Source organism: Podarcis raffonei, chromosome 11 (genome assembly GCF_027172205.1).
Source record: "Podarcis raffonei isolate rPodRaf1 chromosome 11, rPodRaf1.pri, whole genome shotgun sequence".
Lineage (NCBI taxonomy): Eukaryota > Metazoa > Chordata > Lepidosauria > Squamata > Lacertidae > Podarcis > Podarcis raffonei.
Window position 1 is genome coordinate 12,619,310 of NC_070612.1, and position 21,084 is coordinate 12,640,393.

General features: G+C 42.6%; 1 protein-coding gene across 4 annotated transcripts in view; it reads left to right on the plus strand.

The window, feature by feature from the left end:
• Window positions 1-21,084, plus strand: part of DCC (DCC netrin 1 receptor) — a 921,347-nt gene that overhangs the window by 817,862 nt on the left and 82,401 nt on the right. For 2 of the 4 annotated variants that reach the window (XM_053408811.1, XM_053408815.1), the window contains 4 exons: window positions 3,553-3,791; window positions 5,920-6,058; window positions 9,160-9,267; window positions 13,883-14,077. In XM_053408811.1, coding sequence (XP_053264786.1) covers window positions 3,553-3,791; window positions 5,920-6,058; window positions 9,160-9,267; window positions 13,883-14,077 — 681 coding nt within the window. The remainder of the gene's footprint in view (window positions 1-3,552; window positions 3,792-5,919; window positions 6,059-9,159; window positions 9,268-13,882; window positions 14,078-21,084) is intronic. The other 2 variants (XM_053408813.1, XM_053408814.1) reach the window with 2 other exon arrangements.

Genomic DNA, 21,084 nt, shown 5'->3' on the forward strand with positions numbered 1-21,084 from the left:
GGCCCTTTGGCAAGAGATCACTAGTGTATTTCCTTGAAAGTGACAGGTTGTAAAAATGGAGAAAGCTCCCTTAAGGATTGCAGAGTCTCCTGCAAACCCATTCCCTGCAAATCCTCAATATGATACGGATGACTCTGGAGGAACATAATTGTACCACAACACAGTGAGAACCCAGGGAAGACACAGGCCATACCAGAGAGACTTTCACTACCTCCATTTTCCCAGGAAACAAGAAGCTCAGCTGGTTCCCTGGTGAACATCGAGCCCTTGGCCAATGACGAATCATGCAAGCCCCAAGCACTGGCTCTGGTGTGAAAATGTATGTGGTCAAAGCAACAAACAAAACAAGAAAACATGCTCCATTTTCTTTCACTGAGAGCATGCAATTACTAAATGTCAGCTGTCAATGTGCCAACATCAACAAGTGACAATATTCTGGGGAAGGAAATGGTTCAAGTTTTTAGGGTCCTCTTTTTTCAAACAACAGTGGACAGAGGTGCCAACTTGAATAAAATATTGGTGATCCATGTAAGCCCCGCCCTACATAACCACACAACATTTGAATGGCAATGCTCATCCACTTTGGGGGACCCTGGCCCCCTCAAATATTTTATGGAGGGTGAAGGGACCTTGGCCCCTAGCAGTTGGCTCCTATGCCAATGGATTAGATTACTGAGATGCCTCTGGTTTTGCTGCTTAGCAATGAAATAGCTCAAAATCCAAATTATCCCAATGGACTCCAGCCATTAATATTGCTAGACTGGATTATTATTATTTTCACTGTGTCATATGCAAGAGGCCTTCAAATTGCTAGATCTCCCAAGGCAGATAAAATGTAAAAGGAAGATGTAAAGTGTTTCATATATTTAATGTACAACACACATTACCTTTTGGCTAGAGCCATGGAAACTTGCAATATTACATCTATAAATTTTTCTATTACTTCATTTTTGAGGGTGGGAGAATGGATGTTTGGTTTACAAGTGGAACTTGAAAGCTCTAAGAACAAATGGGTAATATTCTCCATTATTCTCCAACAGAGGCATAAATCACGTTGCATAGTCTACTTGAATTTCATGCACAAATGAAAATTTGGCATGTTCTGTTCTGTACTGAAGTTTCATAAGGTAGTCCTCAAGGATGAAAAGTGGGGGGGGGGACCCCCACAGTAATATACCCACTCTGCCCAAATTTATGGTTCTGCATAAATTTCCGATAGCATTTTTCTCTTGGGTGTTTTTATTTTTATTCAAAACACTGCTGTGCTGCTTGATAATTGTTTGGAAAATGTGCAGAACTAATTGCTCTTATAAGATGTGCTTTAAAAAAAGACATACAGCTAGATAGACAGACACAGAGGAAATGATCTAATACTCAACTAGGAAATTTCACAGATATTGATACTTTGATTTGACTTCTACAAGTATGACTCCTTATCCACTTCACCCAGAATAGTATAATGAGTTTGCTAACATAAAATTCATTAGCCTAGTTCAGGTGTAATGGGATTTGATGTAATAGGAAACCAAGCTGTAAGGCTTGTATACTTCCCTCTCCCCTTCTTTCTTACCTCTGGTTGTAAACTAACCACAGTGCTCTATGACATCCAAATGCAGGTAACTGTGGTTAGCGAAATCTAGCCAGGATCAAAATGTAGTGTTCTGAAAGCATCGTTTGATAAACAAACCACAATCTCCAGAGTTAAGCCATCACAGGAAATTGTGGTTTCTAAATCGAGGTTCATTTAAAAAAGCAGAACTGGGGACTTTTGATCTTCTCATCTGGCATGAGAAAAAGGAAAAGTGTCAGGGAGACAACAGAAGCCAAAGATGGATGCTGACTCAATGTGTGGTGTAATCTCCACCATTTCAAAAAACATGCATCAAAAAGCAGAGAACTCGAGGGAGCTTCAAAACTGTAATCCAGATCTGCCAAATTCAAAACGTGTTTGAAATGCTATGCTTTTTATATATTCTGAAGTGTGTTGACAAAACCCCAGAATGTACTCTGGAGGTTGTTGGAATGTGTCAGTTTGTGCCTTCAAAATGTCTGCTTCCATGGCCTAAAGATTGTCATGCCACGTAGCGCATTGTGAAGGCAAAAGAATCAGCTGATGCCCAGAAGAAGCAGTGCTGTTTAGTCCTCAAGTAGTAGACAGACACGATTCTGAACAAATCAATTATCTATCTGTAGCCATGAATCATTTTTAACAGCATCAAGCTAACAAAAATGGATCACCATCGCAATTAGCTGCATATTCCCTAACGCTCCCCATAATTTACACATCCAACAGAGGCAAATACATTTCCCCCAAAATACTCACAGCTTTACTTACCTTTTCTGAAAATTTGGATTGGGTTGTATCCAACCCAACTGCCATTCCAGAACAGATTTCCACTCCTGCCTTGGAATATTCTCCTCCTCTCCACTACAGCTCTCTACTGCACTTTCAGAAAGGTTGTGGGACCCTCTGGAGGAGATTTGGAGGGCGTGGGGAGAGAAGAGGAAGGTGAAGTCCCAAGCAAAACATGACTTGCACAGCTTTGGATATAACTTAGTATGAATGTTTGATCCTGGTTTCATCCTGCTGTCCCAGCTGCTGTTGCTTCTCAGCACCATTTTCTTATTTTTAACTTGTCCTCACTGACCAATGGACCTTATTTACCATTTAATTTTCTGCGTGAGGGAGGTCACATTGTTCTGTTTACAAATATCATTTATCCTATCTCATCAAATGTAGTCTCATGATGCTGTAAGCAAAATCGCTGGAATCATTACAGAATCACTGCAGAATTACTTGAATGCAGTAAGTGAGAGCAAGGCTGGTGGGTGAGGACAAGGAGTAAGAAAAACATCACAGAGGAGAACAGCATCACAACACAGCAGATATTTTCAATGAGCCCTGAAAGTAGTCATAAAGAGAAGCGCATTTCAATGCTCACAATAATGAGGAAAAGCAAGACAAATAGTTTTGGTTCAGGACTATACCCCCACACATAAGCCCATACCGTTCTGACTTCCCTGAAAACAAAATGTTAAACAGATGGTGCAATGTTCAGAGAACAAATTATCGAGCAATTCTGAAAGAGAGAGGCAGTAATACAGGTAACTCTAACATGCGCTGCATTTACAAAACAAGGCTTTCAGATAACTTCTGCTTTAGGACATTGTAGGGAATTCGCATCGATTATGTGTTTCCTTGAAAAGGCTTGTGGATCATTCTGAAAACACACCAAGTATTGCAACTTCACTGGGAGAAAAGAAAGCAATATAGTGTAATGATAATGCATATGATTATGCCTTTAATGTTGGTTTGCTCTTGACAAATTAATGTGAGTTCACTTGTTGCTCGTGTATTTTTCAATTAATGGCTGTTTGTTTGTTTTTCTCCTGTTCCTATATTCTCCTCCCATCATCTTTATTGCCATACATTTAACCCATTGTGATGTGTATCTCACTGGTGGCTGTTTATTTATTTGTTTCTTTGACGATGCTGTTCTTTATTTTAATTTGTGGTATGCTCATTTTTTTCTGGTGGCTTTTGTGACCCAGATCCCATTGACCCATTAGAAGTTGATTTTTATCCTTTGCTTGATGATTTCCCTACCTCAGTCCCAGATATCTCCACCCCCATGCTCCCACCAGTAGGTGTCCAAGCTGTCGCGTTAACCCACGATGCCGTGAGGGTCAGCTGGGCAGACAACTCTGTCCCCAAGAATCAAAAGACAACAGAGGTTCGGTTTTACACAGTCCGATGGAGAACCAGCTACTCTACAAGTGCAAAATACAAGGTGAAGTTTCACTTTAGTCATAAACGGGCTTCTCTTTCTGAATTCCAACATTTGCTCAAAAGATGGGCCTGTCATGAGCCAGGCTCCACATATCCCACAGTTCCAGAAAACATGGTTTCATACTGCTGGGCAGGAATGGAGAACCTATGGTGGTCCAGACATTCTTGAACTCCAGGTTCCATTAGCTCCAAGCAGCAGGAATGATAGAATCTGTAACCCAATAATGTGTAGAGATTCTCCACTGCTGTTGTGAAGGATTGCTTGAGAATGGGAGCCTCAAGAGGCATTGTCCACTAATTTTCAAACTTATCTTCACACCCATAGGGACCAGAATCTTTATAGCTAAGCACTCTGAGATAATTTCATCTTCCATTTCCACTTTCATAAACAAAACTGTCTACACAACGCACCCCACCAGAGGCTCTGTCTTGCGGCCAAGATTAGGGGGGGGCAGCACACAACATGTGTTCATTGTGCGCCATGCACCCATGATGTCATGTGCCCAGCATGCATTGTGCACAACATTGCATCGTCAGAAGGAGGACAAGCATGGAGCCCACCTCAGCATGGCTTTCTCTCTTGTGGTCAGGAGGAGCCAGCCACTGAACCGCTCTGTGCTTGACTCCATGCTTGGCCTCCTCCTGCCCCTCAATACTGAGGGGGCCAAAGACACTTCCACCCCTAGGAGTTGGCACATTTGACCCCTGTCCACTTGTGAAGAGGGTCACTGAATCCTCAAGAGCCCTGGAAAATGTGGGGACAAAGCTGTGTATGTGGGAACATAGGAAACCGCCTTCTACCAAGGCAGGTCATTGGTCTAACTCAGTATTTTCTACATTGATTGGCATCAGATTTCCAGAGTTTCATGCAGAAGACATAGCTGAACCTACCAGGAGATTCTGGGGATTAAACCTGAGAACTTCTGCATGCAAAGCAGATACTCTTCCAAAGGGCTACATTCCTTCCAGAGTTGTTCTTTAATACTCTAAAGCTGCAGAATAGTCCATGATCCTCACTGCTGGCTCCCTCTGGTTCTGCTGCTCATTTTCATACTTCAAGATAAAAACTTGCCATTCTCAAGTGGGTCCTTAATGCAACCTTAAACAAGAGATAGATGAGGAGAAATATTGTATTACCAAAGTCCCAATATACCTATTAGGACCCTTCTGTTTGCCTGTTCTTAGCACACTTCCATCAACAAGATGAATAATGCATTGGCCTCCATAAAACGCGTGATCAAAAGCACACACTTAACCAAGCCAAAGCACAAACAAGCACAAGGTATTAACATCAGAACTTTTTATAAGAGCATCAGTACATATTTACCCAAGAGGCAGCAGAGGTGTTTTCGATCACCTGATTAAATATGTAGGAATGCGGCTCAGAATGTCCTTGTTGCAAAGGACAGGTAAATAAGCATTATTATGTGTGTGTGTTTTTTTTAAAGGAACAACTTCTTCAATAAAGTGAATGTTATAGGTCCCAGGTAGGGTTTAATATAATATCAAAAAAGTAATTCAAACCAAAGTAGTCCAGTAACAGTTTTAAAAACTTGTTTGTCCCATAAAGGGCTTGCAATGTCTCAGCCCAGTTTGAATAGGCTAGGGCACTGCTTTTTCACAACCTGTGGTGGGGAAAAAGTTGGTCCCTGGGGTGCACCAGTGTAGAGCTGAACTGATATGTCTCCTCCCCCATGTTTACAAGTCCATTTTCAGGCTAGGAAGTTGGGTGAGGGGCTTTTTAATTGTCCTTCCATTTTTCCTGAATTTCTTAGCATTTATGGTCCCCAGGGAGCACGCAATGCAATGTCAAAGCTTGATGGATGGGAAACAATCAAGGGATGGGATACAGTTGAAGAGAAGGCAGACCCAGAGTAAAAAGATATGGATATTAGCAAATACAGTTACAAATAATTGTATTTGAGGAGTAACGAATGAGAGGGAGGGGATTAATCAATACGTTTGTGAGAATGGAAGGTTTTGAGGAACAATTTGAAGAAAGGGAGCCAAATAAGTGTCCTGGAAGAAGGAACTAGCCTCAGAAGATCATTCTCAAAGTTGGTTTTCCATCAGGAATGTGGCATGATTGTCCTTTATACCTATATTTTCTGTCCCTCCCTCCTTTATAGTCTGCAGACACAACAGCCTTGAGTCACACGGTATCGGGACTGAAGCCAAATACCATGTATGAGTTCTCAGTCATGGTCACGAAAGGTCGAAGGTCGAGCACATGGAGTATGACAGCTCACGCTACTACTTACGAGGCAGGTATGTCTCCGTTAGCTTTCTTCCCCCGGTGTTTTCAAATATTGGTATGTCCCACAGAGGAACTTACGGTCTTCAAACAAAAACATCTTGAAGGTCCCAGGCCACAGAGAGGTTAGGTTGGCCTCAACTACAGCCAGGGCTTTTTTGGCTGTGGCTCCGATCTGGTGGAACGCTCTGTCACAAGAGACAAGGGCCCTGTGGGACTTGACAACTTTCCTCAGGGCCTGCAAGACAGAGCTGTTCCACCAGGTCTTTGGCCAGGGCACAGCCTGACTCCCTCCTTTGGCAATCTTCACAGAACTCTAGCCCAATTGTTGCCATCAATTTGATTTGAATTAATTTTATAATGAAATGATTTTAGAATATTGTATTATTTTATTGTTGTTAGCCGCCCTGAGCCCGGCTTTGGCTGGGGAGGGCGGGATATAAATAATAATAATAATAATAATAATAATAATAATAATAATAATAATTATTATTATTATTATTATTGGCTTCCACTACAACCATCTACTTCCGCTGCTAACACAGATTGCATTTTCCTTTGGCCACATTTTACTGTGTTGTTGTGAAAAGCACGGCACATTCTAGGGGGAAGCACGGCAAAAAAGGCACATCACCTAGCAGCTGCTTTTTGGCTCCAATCCAGGGTTGCTGCACTTTAATAAATGGAGTATTTACAATACTACGCTGCATAAATGCAGTGAACTTCAAAGACCTTTCCTGCTAATGATGAGGCATCGTCGCAATTCATTTTTCAAAAGAGCCCGAGATCAGATGAAAACATGTGTAGAAATCCTCTTTTATTATTAGAAAGAGAGAAGTCCGTGTTCTCTACTAATTTATCAAGTGCTCAAGTAGTCCGACTGCATCCAAGCATGGATGTAAGAAGGCAAAGTTTTGTTTTGAAACCATATTACCCCTCTCTGTTCTAACTACATGCAAAAATCAGTGAAAAAAGGCAACCATGAAGAATACGAAGTCTGGAGTTGTTCTTATATAACTTCCTCGGTGTTTTGAATTATTTGCATATATATTCAGGCACTTTCAGGTTCTTAGCTGTCATTTTAGATAACCACTCTGCAGTCTGACGATAGTTTAATGACTGCTGATTGCATTTATTTTTTCAGCTGCTGTCTTTATCTATTGTACAGGAATTGTTGTGTTTTAAACTGAATTTTATTGTTCCAAGATAGCTATGGCGAAGGGTAGGTTATAAATATTATAAATATTAATCATATTGGGCAACATCCAAACCTAAATAAATCACATTTATTTAGATTGGTGCTGCATATACAACAGTTTAATGTATTGCTTTGGGGTTTCTGTTTTGAAGCTGGGAATATTGATTTCACAGTAGATAAGCGCAGAATATTCTCAAACAGTGCTTTGCGTGTATATTTTCACTTTATGTTCAAGCCCTTCTTGTTGCCATTGTTTACCCCCTAGCTATTACACTTTCAATGTCAGCATGACCATATCCCCTCCCTCATTCCTGGTTCATTCATGAGTCCTGGATCTCCACCAATCAGAGGTCATATAACAAATACCAGTGCCTCACAATGGCTCTTTTACACACTCATTTCCCATTAATACGCCCAACAAATGGAGGGGATGGATGAACCACAGCTGGCAGTTCTGCCCTCAGCCTCTGGATCCTCTCTTGGAGCCTGCAAACTCAGGGCAATCTCTAAAAGGGAAGTCTAGAGCTGTAACTGCTCTTTAAATTTAGACTTCCTCCACCGTTAGGGACCTTGCACAACTAGGGTCCCCAATCATACATTCCTGGAGATGCCCCCTTTTCAGATGTTCTGCACAACATGTTGATGTCAGCCTGGGGGCAGTGGTTGGGAAGTGTGCTTACAGTCACAGTCATGAGAGCTAGTGTGGTGTAGTGGTTAAGAGCGGTGGACTCGTAATCTGGTGAACCGGGTTCACTTCCCCGCTCCTCCACATGCAGCTGCTGGGTGACCTTGGGCTAGTCACACTTCTCTGAAGCCTCTCAGCTCCACTCACCTCACAGAGTGTTTGTTGTGGGGGAGGAAGGGAAAGGAGATTGTTAGCCGCTTTGAGACTCCTTAAGGGGAGTGAAAGGTGGGATATCAAGTCCAAACTCCTCCACCACTACTTCTTCTTCTTCTTCTTCTTCTTCTTCTTCTTCTTCTTCTTCTTCTTCTTCTTCTTCTTCTTCTCATGCAACCCCCTTCATGTGTAGGGTATACAGAGCCAACCTTTGATTACATCCTGACATCAGTATGGGGAAATGGGTGAATGTTTTCAGAAGCTCTGTTAATTTCCCTTTTTAAATAAGATTTTCAACCACGTGTTATTAGTTTCAGCAGGCTTAATTAGGTGCTGCCAATCAGCAACTCTCCATTGTCAAGCTCCTAAATTTTCCTTTAAGGTACAGTTCATCCCTGTATTGTTGTTAAGAAATAGCTCCATTCCCCCTCTCTTTTGCCTAGCCCCCTGGGCTAGATTTCCAAAACTCTTGGGGAGAGAAAGGGGTATGTGGAAAAGACAAGGAGAAAGATAGAGGAAAGAGAAGAGCAGGGATCAAAGAAGTGTGTTTTCTGCCTTTATCCTGCCAAGTGTATCGTCCTTGGTCAGGCAGCCAAGAAGACAGTCACCCAGCAGCTGATCTTGGATGTCATGAAAGGGCAACTAATCATTATCTATTTAATTTATTGTTGTTGTATTTTTTTGTGGGAGGGAGGGGGAAGAGGCCCCTGTGGGATGCTTTTTTCAAGTGTCCAAATAGCTCATCTGGCCTTGAGTGCAATGCCAACTTTGCTGCCCCAACACAGGCAAGCAAAATTCCTTGCCTACCTTCAGAAGCCCCTCACATTTAAGAAGTGTATGGCATAAAAGTTGGCATTGCAGGAGGTTGGCCTAGATGACCCTCAGGGTCCCTTCCAACTCTACAATTCTGTGATATGTCCGAATGAATTGGCTGCTACTATACTTCACTCTGCCTAAATGACAGTTCTGGCCTTCTTATCAGTACCTTTGTTGCGCACTGTGCCCAATGTTGTTTAGCTTTCTTTTCCAATATGTCACCTTACACATTTGTCTGTTGTTGTTTTTTGCCTTCTCCTAAGCTCCAACCTCTGCTCCCAAGGATTTGACAGTCATTACTCGAGAAGGGAAGCCCCGGGCTGTCATTGTCAGCTGGCAACCTCCATTAGAAGCCAACGGGAAAATTACTGGTAAGGTCCTCTCATCTTCTATGTCTTCTTTTCCTTTTCACACCAAATACATAGAGTTGTGAGCTTTTAAACAGAGCCCACCACAAAATAATGGGGGTTTGGGGGTTAGGGATGAGTGGAACAGAACCATCACTCTCCCTAAACACACTGGAGGTTCAAGTCTCTATTCCAGGCTACAAACGTTTCTGCCCTGATCTCTTTTTCTAACCTGAGTTTCTAATAGTCCCTAGAGTCAGCAAGAAAATGGACTATCCCTCTTCAAGATCCACTCCAGGAATCATGTTGGAAATACAGGACCACAAAATTCGGGTGGGAATCTAATTGAGATAAATTCCATATGCAAGTAGCCTCCCCACCCATAAATGGCATGGAATTTGCTGTCAGTGGAAACGCCACAAAAATGGCAGTGCTGTCAAGTTTGGGGGAATATTTTCTAAGGAAGGACCGGTCTATTTCTAGCTCATGTCAGTCTCAGTATGTGTTTATTGATAAGTCTGTTGCATCTAAGGATGGGAAAGGCATTCAATCCAGTCAACATTTAAAAGCAAACTTAGCTGATTTGCACATTCTGCAGCTATAAGTGAATCGAAACATTGCCATCTTTTGAAAGTCCTGCATACCTGGATTTTGCAATGCGCTTCCCTGGCCAAGTAATGTGCACATCAATTAATAGACCAGGGTAAAGTATGCATATGAATGCAGGTATTAGTGAAAATAACATTGCAATTCATTATATTATGGGGAAATAGCTTTGCAAAAATGTAAGGAAGTGTTGCATATAAAAATGTGTGTGTGTAGTGGGAGAAATCTGTGTGAAAATTGTGAAGAATTATCATAAGAACGTCTCTCTCTTTTTTAAGCAAACTGATATGGAAATGCACAGAAGTGAATTTAATATTGGGAAAATAAGAAACTGGGAGTGTCCAAAATGTGCATATTCCCCTGTCCTTATTTGTGCTCCGTTCCTGCATTAATCTGACCCCCCCCCATAACAAGCTGAATAAAAATCCATATCAAATACAGATTGAAATATGTAATTAAATATGCATTTGATCACAGCACCATGCTTCTAAATAACTATTGCTGGGAAAGAACAGTGAAAGAGGGCTGTTAACACTGTGTGCTCTACCTATGCATCTCTCATCAGCCTTTAGCTGCCCACTGTGGAAAGCAGGATGCTCTGACTCATTGAGATAGGCTCTCCTTGCCTACGTATATGCTCCGTAACTAGCATAAGAGTACATGCCCATTTTGCTTACCTTACTGGGGCAGCTGTATCATTGCCAAATCCAGGTGAGAAATGAACAGGCTCCGGGTTCTATCCACTAGTATTCCTACACAGAGCAGACCCATCAAAACTAATGCAGGTTCATTCATTTCCTTGGTTCTACCCTGAGTAGAAGTTCATCGGATACAGCCCAGTGCAGCTAGACACTGTAGAATAGGGAAGTGGTTTTGCACAGAGCTCCCATAATTGGGAGAAAATTCCAGCCACTATTTTTGTTGGTTGTTTTTTTTATTCCAGCTGGCAAAAGGGTCCAGTAATTAATTCAGTGCAAGGGAGAGTTGATGAGAAAGGAACAAAGTGAGTCCTTGGTTTTTCATGGAAGAAAATATTGAATGCATTAAAAAGAACATAGGCCCTCCAGAGCAAAGGTCTTCCGATGTGTTCTGCTCAGTGGCAATTAGGGATAGTTAATAATAAGCAGGCTGTTTGACAATAATGTAAAACATAACGTACATAATGATAGGGTGCCTGGCCTGACACATTATGGTAAGATTTATTGGTGGATATTTAACTTTGTAATAGCAAGGTAAGGCACTGATGATCTGAAACCCTTTAATACTGACTGACAAGTTCTGAGCTTAATGAATGGTATACAATGACAGACCTTATCCCCGCAAATATTGCCGTAACATTGCTGCCTAATTAAGATCTCCATTAGGAGTCTGTAATGCTAATTTGCTATGAAAAATAGAACAGAGCTCCTCTTAAAAGAAACAAATAAATAAATGAAAACCCAGAGATGTTGCATTTAAATGACGCCTTTAGGCTATTAATGAATATCTCCAAAGCATGTGATTATGATGAAGAATATTGTGCAGCGTATGAAATGTGCTGACTATGACCTCGTAGATTGGAACAATGGAGTTAGAGATCTGAAAACCTTTCACTCACAGTGTATATTTACATGTCTGGAGAAGGGGGGGGCGGAATCAATTATCCTAATCCAGCAACTTCATTGTGTGGAAGGAGACACTGACAGTGCATTCCTATATGTGTCTACTCAGAAATACTGTAAGTCTCATTGAGTTCAATGGAACTTTCTCCCAAACCCATAATAAACCATTGCATCTAAATGCTAGGACTGAAATCAGTTTGAGCAGAAATGAGACTATATACTGACACACATCCAAATGCTTTCTGAGTAACCCATTTGCTCACTCTGCCTGGAGAGAGGAATGCGCAGGAGGAGAGTATTAAAATTCTCCCCTTCCCTGCCAGGCCATCTTTGTGTAAATGCAAATATGTGGCTGTTCTACCTGCCAAGCAGCCCTTCCCTTATAGCTTAGTGTGTCTACCAGAACACTCTTTTGCACACAGACTATTTGCAGCAGGAGCATCAACAGTCTGCATCCTGAGAGGCCGGGTAGGAGAAAGCCACTGGATGTACCATGGTGAGATGCAGAAGTTCCTGAAGTCAATGGAAGCCTTACTGTGCATGTGGGATCTGTGTGTGCACATTGACATGCCCTGCGTTGGGCCTTCTGGTGTGCTCTCATGCAAGTAGTGATAACAAGATTCCAGCAAGACAGACTTGAGCACCTAACACATGGTCTCAGGAAGCCCTGGTGGCCTAAGGTGGTGAGGTGCCCCCTCCTGCTTCTAGTAAACTTTCCAAGCAGTGGTCAGGGCTGCTTCCCCACTTTTATGCATTTTTACCAGTGTACCCTGCAAATTAGGGACGCGGGTGGCACTGTGGGTTAAACCACAGAGCCTAGGACTTGCCAATCATAAGGTTGCAGTTTGAATCCCCACGACGGGGTGAGCTCCCATTCTTCGGTCCCTGCTCCTGCCAACCTAGCAGTTTGAAAGCACGAAGTGCAAGTAGATCAATAGGTACCACTCCAGCGGGAAGGTAAACGGCATTTCCATGTGCTGCTCTGGTTCTCCAGAAGTGGCTTAGTCATGCTAGCCACATGACCCAGAAGCTGTACACTGGCTCCCTTGGGCAATAAAGCGAGATGAGCGCCGCAACCCCAGAGTCGGCCACAACTGGACCTAATGGTCCCTTTACCTTTACCTTTTACCCTGCAAATTGAAGAACCATCAAAGGTGGTGGTCTCCTGCCATCTTCTATCTTCCCAACTGGCTGTGGACCCTAATGCAGTATGGCCCAGGGATATCGGGGGTGGGGGCTACTCAGGGGAAAAAAGAAGAACCATTATGCATAAGGACAAAGAATAGCTGCACACTTAGTTTTGCTTCTTTCAAACTGAGTTACCATACTTTCCCTGGAATATATTGGCATGTTTATCATGACCACCCAGGAAATGCTGCGCCACATTAATGCCACTTACATCTACTCCAGCACTAACACATTCAAGTCTCAACACATAATCTTTATAAACTTGCTGTTACCTCAAGTCCATCAACAGCTTGCAGAGTCCAGAGGCATTTCCATGGAGAACAACTTCAAGTATGAACTAGCTCTGAGTACACATGCATTACAATGCCGGTGCACAATCCAAAGTGTTGGTGCTGACCTTTAAAGCTCTCAACGGCCTCAGCCCAGTATACCTGAAGGAGCATCTCCACCCCCATCATTCAGCCCGGACACTGAGGTCCAGCGTCAAGGGCCTTCTGGCGGTTCCCTCACTGTGAGAAGTGAGGTTACAGGGAGCCAGGCAGAGGGCCTTCTTCGTAGTGATGCCCGCCCTGTGGAACACCCTCCCATCAGATGTCAAGGAAATAAACAATTATCTGACACTTAGAAGACATCTGAAGGCAACCCTGTTTAGGGAAGTTTTTAATGTCTGATGTTTTATTGTATTTTTAATATTCTGTTGGGAGCCACCCAGAGTGGCTGGGGAAACCCAGCCAGATGGGTGGGGTATAAATAATAAATTATTACTACTAGTAGTAGTATGAACTAGCTCTGAGTACACATGCATAACAATACCGCTGGTGGGTGCGCTCCCAAAGTACCAAAATAAAAAAGGGGGAGGGGAATGGATCATTGTTATTTATGGATTGCAGACTTCACCCAATATATGCCACACAGTAGCAGCTAGTGGGAAGGAGCAGCACAATGCACCAGGCTCTCCCATCAGTACAGTCACTGCCACTTACCTGCAGGGAGGGCATGAGGCAATGGAAAGTCACCACGGTGCCGGCATGCTGGCAGAGTCAATCCACCACTCCCCCTATTGAACCCACACCATGTCGTTGTCCTCTTCCCCTCTACCACTGAATAACTTGCAGAAACTCTGCTGATGGTTCGCCAGCACTTTGCCCCACCACGTGGACCACTTCTGATGACACAGATTGTAGTCAGTGTGGAGATGTGTGCTACATGTATTAAGAGAAAGTGTGTGTTTGTGTGTGTTACAGCTTACATCCTGTTCTTCACCTTGGACAAGAATTCCCCCATTGACGACTGGGTCATGGAGTCCATCAGTGGCGACCGGCTCACCCATCAGATCATGGACCTCAATCTCGACACGGTGTATTACTTTAGAATACAAGCCCGCAATGCCAAAGGAGTGGGTCCTCTCTCAGATCCCATTCTCTTCCGGACTCTTAAAGGTTTGGATTTTCAACTATTTGTTGTGAATTGATGCGTTAAGGAATTGGATCATAGGATAGGGCAGGATTTTGAGTTTTGACATCAGTTTCAGTTTTTGTGTGCACTTTCTGGCAAGACGATGGACATAGGAACATCATCATTGTCAGGTGATGGTGTGGTTGCTCGAGAGCAAACAGGCAAGACTCCAACCTGTCTTTTCCAGGCTTTATTATTAGTGCAAACTATTTACAGTGAAGAGCGTCACAAGTTCATTCCTGGCTCAGTCGCTAACAGAATCTGGGAGTGGGCGGTCCTTGTACCTCCCCCAGCATAACAGTCGCATGACCCCCAGCCTTCTCCTCCCCTCCTTGTGCTGAAACCTACTACGCAGACTGGGCGCTGGCAAAGGGGTACTTCCCTCCTCTCCGGCTTGCTCAGCCTCAGCGTTGAGGCTCTCCCTAGCATCCCCTGGTTCCACCACCTCTTCTCCACTGGAGGTGGGGCTTTCCTCCTCGCCAGAAGAGGAGCTGCTTCACAAGATCTTTGGAGGTTCCCTATAACACAACTGCCCTTCCCCCTCTCGCCTCTGACCTGATGGCAGTTCCCTGACAATCATCATAAATTTTATTACACTAGCCAAAGGAACAGAGACTGCTGCCTTATGCTGAGCCCAGATCGTGGTCCAACTGGAGTGGTATTGTCTAAGCTAGGGTTCCTCAACCTTGGCCCTCCAGATGTTTGGAGACTACAGTTTCCATCATCCCTGACCACTGGTCCTGCTAGCTAGGGATCATGGGAGTTGTAGGCCAAAAACAAGGTTGAGGAAGCCTGGTCTGCACTGACTATCAGTGGCTCTCAGTATTTTCTGGCAGGAACTTTTTTCAGGGGATTGAACCAAGGACCTCCTCCATGCAGAGCACATGCCTGGCCATTGAGCTGTGGCTCTTCCCCTGAAAACTTTTGACACAACTGATTTCTGCCACTGGAAGGAATAATAATAACAAACTAGCAGTCCCATGTACAACAGAAGTTCAATTGTAGCTCAATCGTAGCTCAAAATAATGAGCGGCGGTTGTGATTGCATCAAAGTCATTGAGAAAAAGATGAGTGAAATTTGTGCCAGTTACAGAAACATCAAACATGAAATTCCCTTTGCCCACATTTCCTCCAGCCAGGGGCCTGATCATTTCTGTATTGATTTCTTGTGAATAAGAAGCTAGCGGTGATTCACTCATTGAGGTTAATGGAAGTTCAAAATTGCAGTCTCCGTTTCTTGTTTTGTTTGGAGATCTTTCAAATGCATTAAAAAGTAATAGGCACAATAGAATTGTTTTATGAACATACCCAAGGTTTATAAGATGTCGTGCGGGCAATGTTTTCTCTGCCATACATGAAACAAATAATCTTTATGTCCTGAGTAGTTATAGTGCAGTATGTTTTTCAAATCATGTCCTGGGAAATCCTGGAGTTCCTCACAAGCTTATTGGAAGTACCTAAAGGAGAAGATCAATAATGGCGGAGAACCCTAGCAGTGAGGAGGGCATGCATCAAAATGGCCTCTGAATTTCATGGCCCCAGTTGCACCAAGAATAATTATGGGGTGGCGTTTCTTTGTTTTTCCAGGGACAGACCACTGTTAGCAGTGCCTGGTGCATTACTCTTTTGGTGGCCTGGGTGCAGGTTTATTTCCTCTGATGTACTACCCCTTCCGTGGCATTCTGGGCGTGGGGATTGGTGGCCACAGTGAAGTCTACCACTCTCCACAAGAGTGTCCATAAATGGCACCAACCCATTTAAGGCATTCACATTGAGTATTAAGAAAACTTTGGGGGGGGGGGAGGCAGCAAGGATGAGTACTGATCACCCCAGGATCACCATTCTGATCACATACTGTCAGGCTTTGGGGAACCGGCCTCCTTCCCCGTGGCCGTAAATAAGATGATCATGTGAAAGGTACATCTTACCAGTTAGATTCTTTAATAATCACAGTGAGAGAGAAAAGAGCACGTCTCCCTAGAAGTGGCAGTGCTCCAAATTAAGGCTTACCCCCCCCCAATCCCTATTAATCTACGTCACTCCTACGTCTTGTAATCTGAGCTTATACCCTCTGCGCTTTCTGTTCTAACACTTTCTGAGCTCTCCGTGTCTTTGGGGATGGGGGGGGGGGTGAATGCTGTCCAGAGACTGTGAATCTGTTAACCCTCTCTCTTCCAGTGTTTCTTCTCCTAGCTGTTACTCATCCAGTATTTCCCAGCTTCTGCCTTCTGAACGATACCCCTCTGCAAACCACTCTTCCAAATCTATACTGTCCTCCTGTTCCTGGGAAGATTCAGGATCAGGGGTGACTCCCACCAATCCTTCTCAGTGCAGCCCCCCTCAGCATGGTTCCTGACACATACCATAAGTTGGGAAGGATGATCTTCTAAAGCGGGCAGCGCCCCCACATGTGTCAGGACAACACTTTCTGGGTCAGAGGGCAAAAGCCCATTCACAACTTGTAAAAACTCTGCCAGACATCTACTTGTAGACACCATGGAATTAGAGAAGTAAGATTTATTCACTGCCGCCACCACTACCATGTGATAGACATGATGGGTGAGGTAGGCCTCACAAATGTTTGGTCAGTTTCTGACTGAGTCTTACACCACCTGGGCTCTAGCCACTGATTTCATGTTTCATTGCTCACATTGAGTACCAAGGCAGCCAACATGCTCCATAGCGATGGTGAAAGCACTCAGCGAGCCATTGTGTCAATGGATCTTAACTGTTTTGCACCTTCTGAAATAATACACAGACTGAAACACAACCCATCCTTTGACATTCACCTTTCTCTGAATTATGCAGTGATTTTCTCCCACCAAGTAATCTGTACAAAAACACATGTGCTAGGATGAACTGTGCATATAAATGCTTATATAATTGGAAATATATCAAAATGCATTCTATTAGCAAAAATTGCTTTGCAAAAATGTGTACATGAGGCAAAATCACATAGAAGGTCTGCATCATGAAAAATTATCACATTAGAATGCTGATGATTTTTCATAAGGACCCCACCACCTAAAAAGCAAATTGATATGGAATTGTTTGGAACTGTATTTAAATTTGGAAAATCTGAGGGAAGGGCATTCCACAATATCAAAAAGGGACCCCCTGCAAATTATATCAAGTTCTTTGTTTTGTTTTCCAGAAAAAATGAGTCGTGCCCTTGGAATGTGCAAGCCCATTCCATTTTTCCTAGCAACTTTCAGTCTGCAGTCAGTGAGCTAGCCCAGACATCAGGTTTCTCCTGGGAAATAATCTCTCATGGCCTGGCGCTTGCCTCTTCCAATGAAACCCCACAGAAACAAGTCTCTTCATCTGTGCTACTCAATGAGTGAGCAAGTTAGGGCTGATTTGAAGCACTGGAATTTGTCTTGGAGAATTTACAAGCCCAGAGCACTAAGCTGCTCTGACAGATGGTTGCTCTTTTTGCAGAAGGCTGATACCTCTCTGTTTAATTTTTATTATTGTTTTAAAAAAAAAGCTACCAAGAAATCAAATTGAACATGGGAGACCTTCTTTATGTAATAGTTTGTAATGAATTAACAGGAACTGGGTGAAGAAATTCTAAGCAATTCATCTGCATGCATTCTTAGCTTATCGCATCCAGCCAGGATTTTCAGGAGTTTGCCTTGCCTGTCCAAGTCAGATTTCTCTTTGCATAAAATAATCAGTGCAACTCTGATGGCTTTTCACTTCTTTTAAACCACCATAAATTGCAACGAGAGAACACTTCCTTTGCTATGGCTTCTCATCTACCAAATTAAATGGGCACCAGCTTCCTTTCATACTTGCGATGAGTGTCAGAGGAAAAACCCATGTTAAAATGAAGGGTTTTTTTCCCCCAACTAGGTGTCACAGCATCTAAGTATAATAACTGCAGAGCAATGAGACATCAGATGCTAAGGAGACCCAGATATCTAACTAGATCTGAACTAAAAATCACCTACTTTGTAACGTTTATGCAAGGTATCATCAAGCTCATCAGGGAGATGAATTTTAGATTAGAGGAGATGCATTTTTTTGAAAATAAAAAAATAATTTTCTTCCGTCATCTAATAGCCTATGAGGACACTGTCTAATACCCTGGCATGAATATTTAATGCTATCCACCCTAAATATGTCATGTTCAATAACATTCAAACTGTTTTTTTCTGATAAATCTGCTTCTACATGTAAGGTGCAAAGAGCTTCTGATGTCTTGCTCACACTCTCAATTATGCAAAGTTATTGGATTCTTGTCCTTAATAATGATTAAGAAGATGTGTTTGGTGTCCCACAGAAGGATCTCTTGACAATAACTATATCTACACATATAAACACGTACATGTCTACCAGCTCCATCTGGTACGCAGGCTGAGACCCTATCTGCCCATGGACTGCCTCACCAGAGTGGTGCATGCTCTAGTTATCTCCCACTTGGACTACTGCAATGCGCTCTACATGGGGCTACCTTTGAAGGTGACCTGGAAACTACAACTAATCCAGAATGCGGCAGCTAGACTGGTGACTGGGAGCGGCCGCTGAGACCTCATAACACTGATCTCGAAAGACCTACACTGGCTCCCAGCAAGTTTTCGAGCACAATTAAAAGTGTTGGTGCTGACCGAGACCACATAACACCAGTCTTGAAAGACCTAAACAGCTATCAGATGTTTAGAAGACATCTGAAGGCAGCCCTGTTTAGGGAAGCTTTTAATGACTGATTTTTTAATATATTTTTAATCTTTTGTTGGAAGCCGCACAGAGTGGCTGGGGAAACCCAGCCAGATGGGCAGGGTATAAATAATAAATTATTGTTTTTATTATTATTATGGAGAAAGAGAGAGGTCACTATACATTTAATTTCAGAAGGAACCATGTTAGCATCAAAAGAACAACCTCCATCTCTAAAATATGCAGAAATACTATGTGTGTGTGTGTTTGTGTGTGTGTGAGCATGTGTATCTATATACTTAGCATGACTGAAAAGTTTTTTTTTGCTTTCTTTCTTCTTTCTTTCTTTCTGAATGTGGACTAAGGATAAATGAATCTACCAATTTCAGTTTTTCTCATTTTTCCAGTCCAAAATCCCATTCTTCTCATTTTCTATCTTTGACGTCCTCAAGTGCATTTCTCCTAACATAGGATTGTGCCCAATGCTAGTCTTACTCAGAGTAGATCCATTGAAATCAACAGATATGGCTACCTTGGGTCCATTGATTCCAGAGGATATCCTATCAGTAGGATTTGGTTGGATATAATTTATAGTCATTTTCTGTGTGATATAATTCATTTTTGTACATTATTTTGGTCAGAGACCTCTGTGGCCAGAGGTGCCTCTCACCTGCTTCTGTTGGTACCACAGTCAACAATCACTCCTGGTTCAGGAAATTTCTTTCATTGGTTATTTCAAGACTGGATTACTGCCATGGAGTCTATGTGGGATTTCCCTTGTGCTTGATCTGGAAGCTGCAGTTGGTGAAGAATGCTGCAGCACAATTGCTGACAAGAGTGAAGCCTTGCCCACATATAATACCTGTACTCAAAAATCTGCACAGATTGCCTTATTTTCTTCCGGGCCAAGTTCAAGGTGTTTATATCCTAACACTGTGTCCTTAACAACTCGGGATCACGTTACCTGTGAAATTACCCCAACACATGCCCACACAACCACTCTGATCTGAGGGACTGGCACTGCTTCACATGTCTCATAATACCCATTCTGCCTTTGTAAGAAATTAATATTTAAGTATAGAAGCAAACACCTTCACTGTACTCTTTTTCAGCAGCTATTAAAAACGTTTCTGTTTAGACAAACCTACCCAGATATGTAGAATGTTGAAGTTTGTTTTTCGTTTATTGCTGATTTTTTAATATTAAAAAAATGTTCTAAGTAGCTGTTTTTAACTGTTTTTATGGATATTTTTATGGTTTTGTTCTCTTTGTAAATGGCTTTGAGGGTTGTTGTTTTTTTTACAATCAAGTGGCATATAAGTTTTATGAAGTAAATGCCCTCTTTATACATGCTTCCAAAGATGATGCAACGTGATACCAGAAGTTCCCTTTGCAGTTAATGATCCGTTCTTAATCATTCTGAAGACAGCATTTCACTCTCAATGTCCCATTAGGCTTACAGCAGACAGATTAATAACATTAAATAGTAAATATTCAGCAGCAATGTTCTTTTTAGTATCCAAAGTTACGCCACTATGTTCTAGAATGTTCTTTACTACAGAATTGCAGGTTGAAAAGAGCCAAGTGAATTAATGTCACGCAGGGAAGGGATTCCCTCCACCACCACCCCCTCAGTCTCTGAAATAATTCATTAAGAGTCTTCTTTTCCCCTTCACCTGTGGCTGAAATAGGTAAGTCAGGAAGAGCAGGGCTAATGAGAGCTATTCCGCTGCGCCACAACTGTAGCATAATTTTCTTCTAATGTGTCACTCCTCATTTTCAAATGAATCTTAATTGCAAACTGTATTATAAGTGGGAACTGCAAGGCAGTGGCTTATTAAAAGTCCGTTATTGTGCCAAGCCATGAACTGAGAGAAAGTTTGCTGCCCTGGAATCATAGAAAAATAGAATTATAGAGCTGAAAGGAATTTTAATATTCTGCTGAAAGCCGCCCAGAGTGGCTGGGGAAACCCAGCCAGATGGGCAGGGTATAAATAATATATTATTATTATTATTATTATTATTATTATTATTATTATTAATCACCCTCTCCCCTACGGGTGACGTTGAGGGCCCTTTGCTTCTGAGCCCTTTGTTCTACTCCTTTCAATGCTCGCTGGGTTTTGGGAGAGGGTGGGTCTGGAATGCTTTCTAAAGACACTGTGTCCATCAGCTGTTGCCCTCCTGGTTCTTCCTCCTCTCCCATGATTTCCCAGTTTTCCCTCTCATCTGCCTCTGAGCTGTGACCTCCCTCAAACCCCTGTTGTCATTCTGAACTATCTTCTTTTTCTCTGGAAGGGTCAGGCTGGCTCCACTGTTCCTATGATGT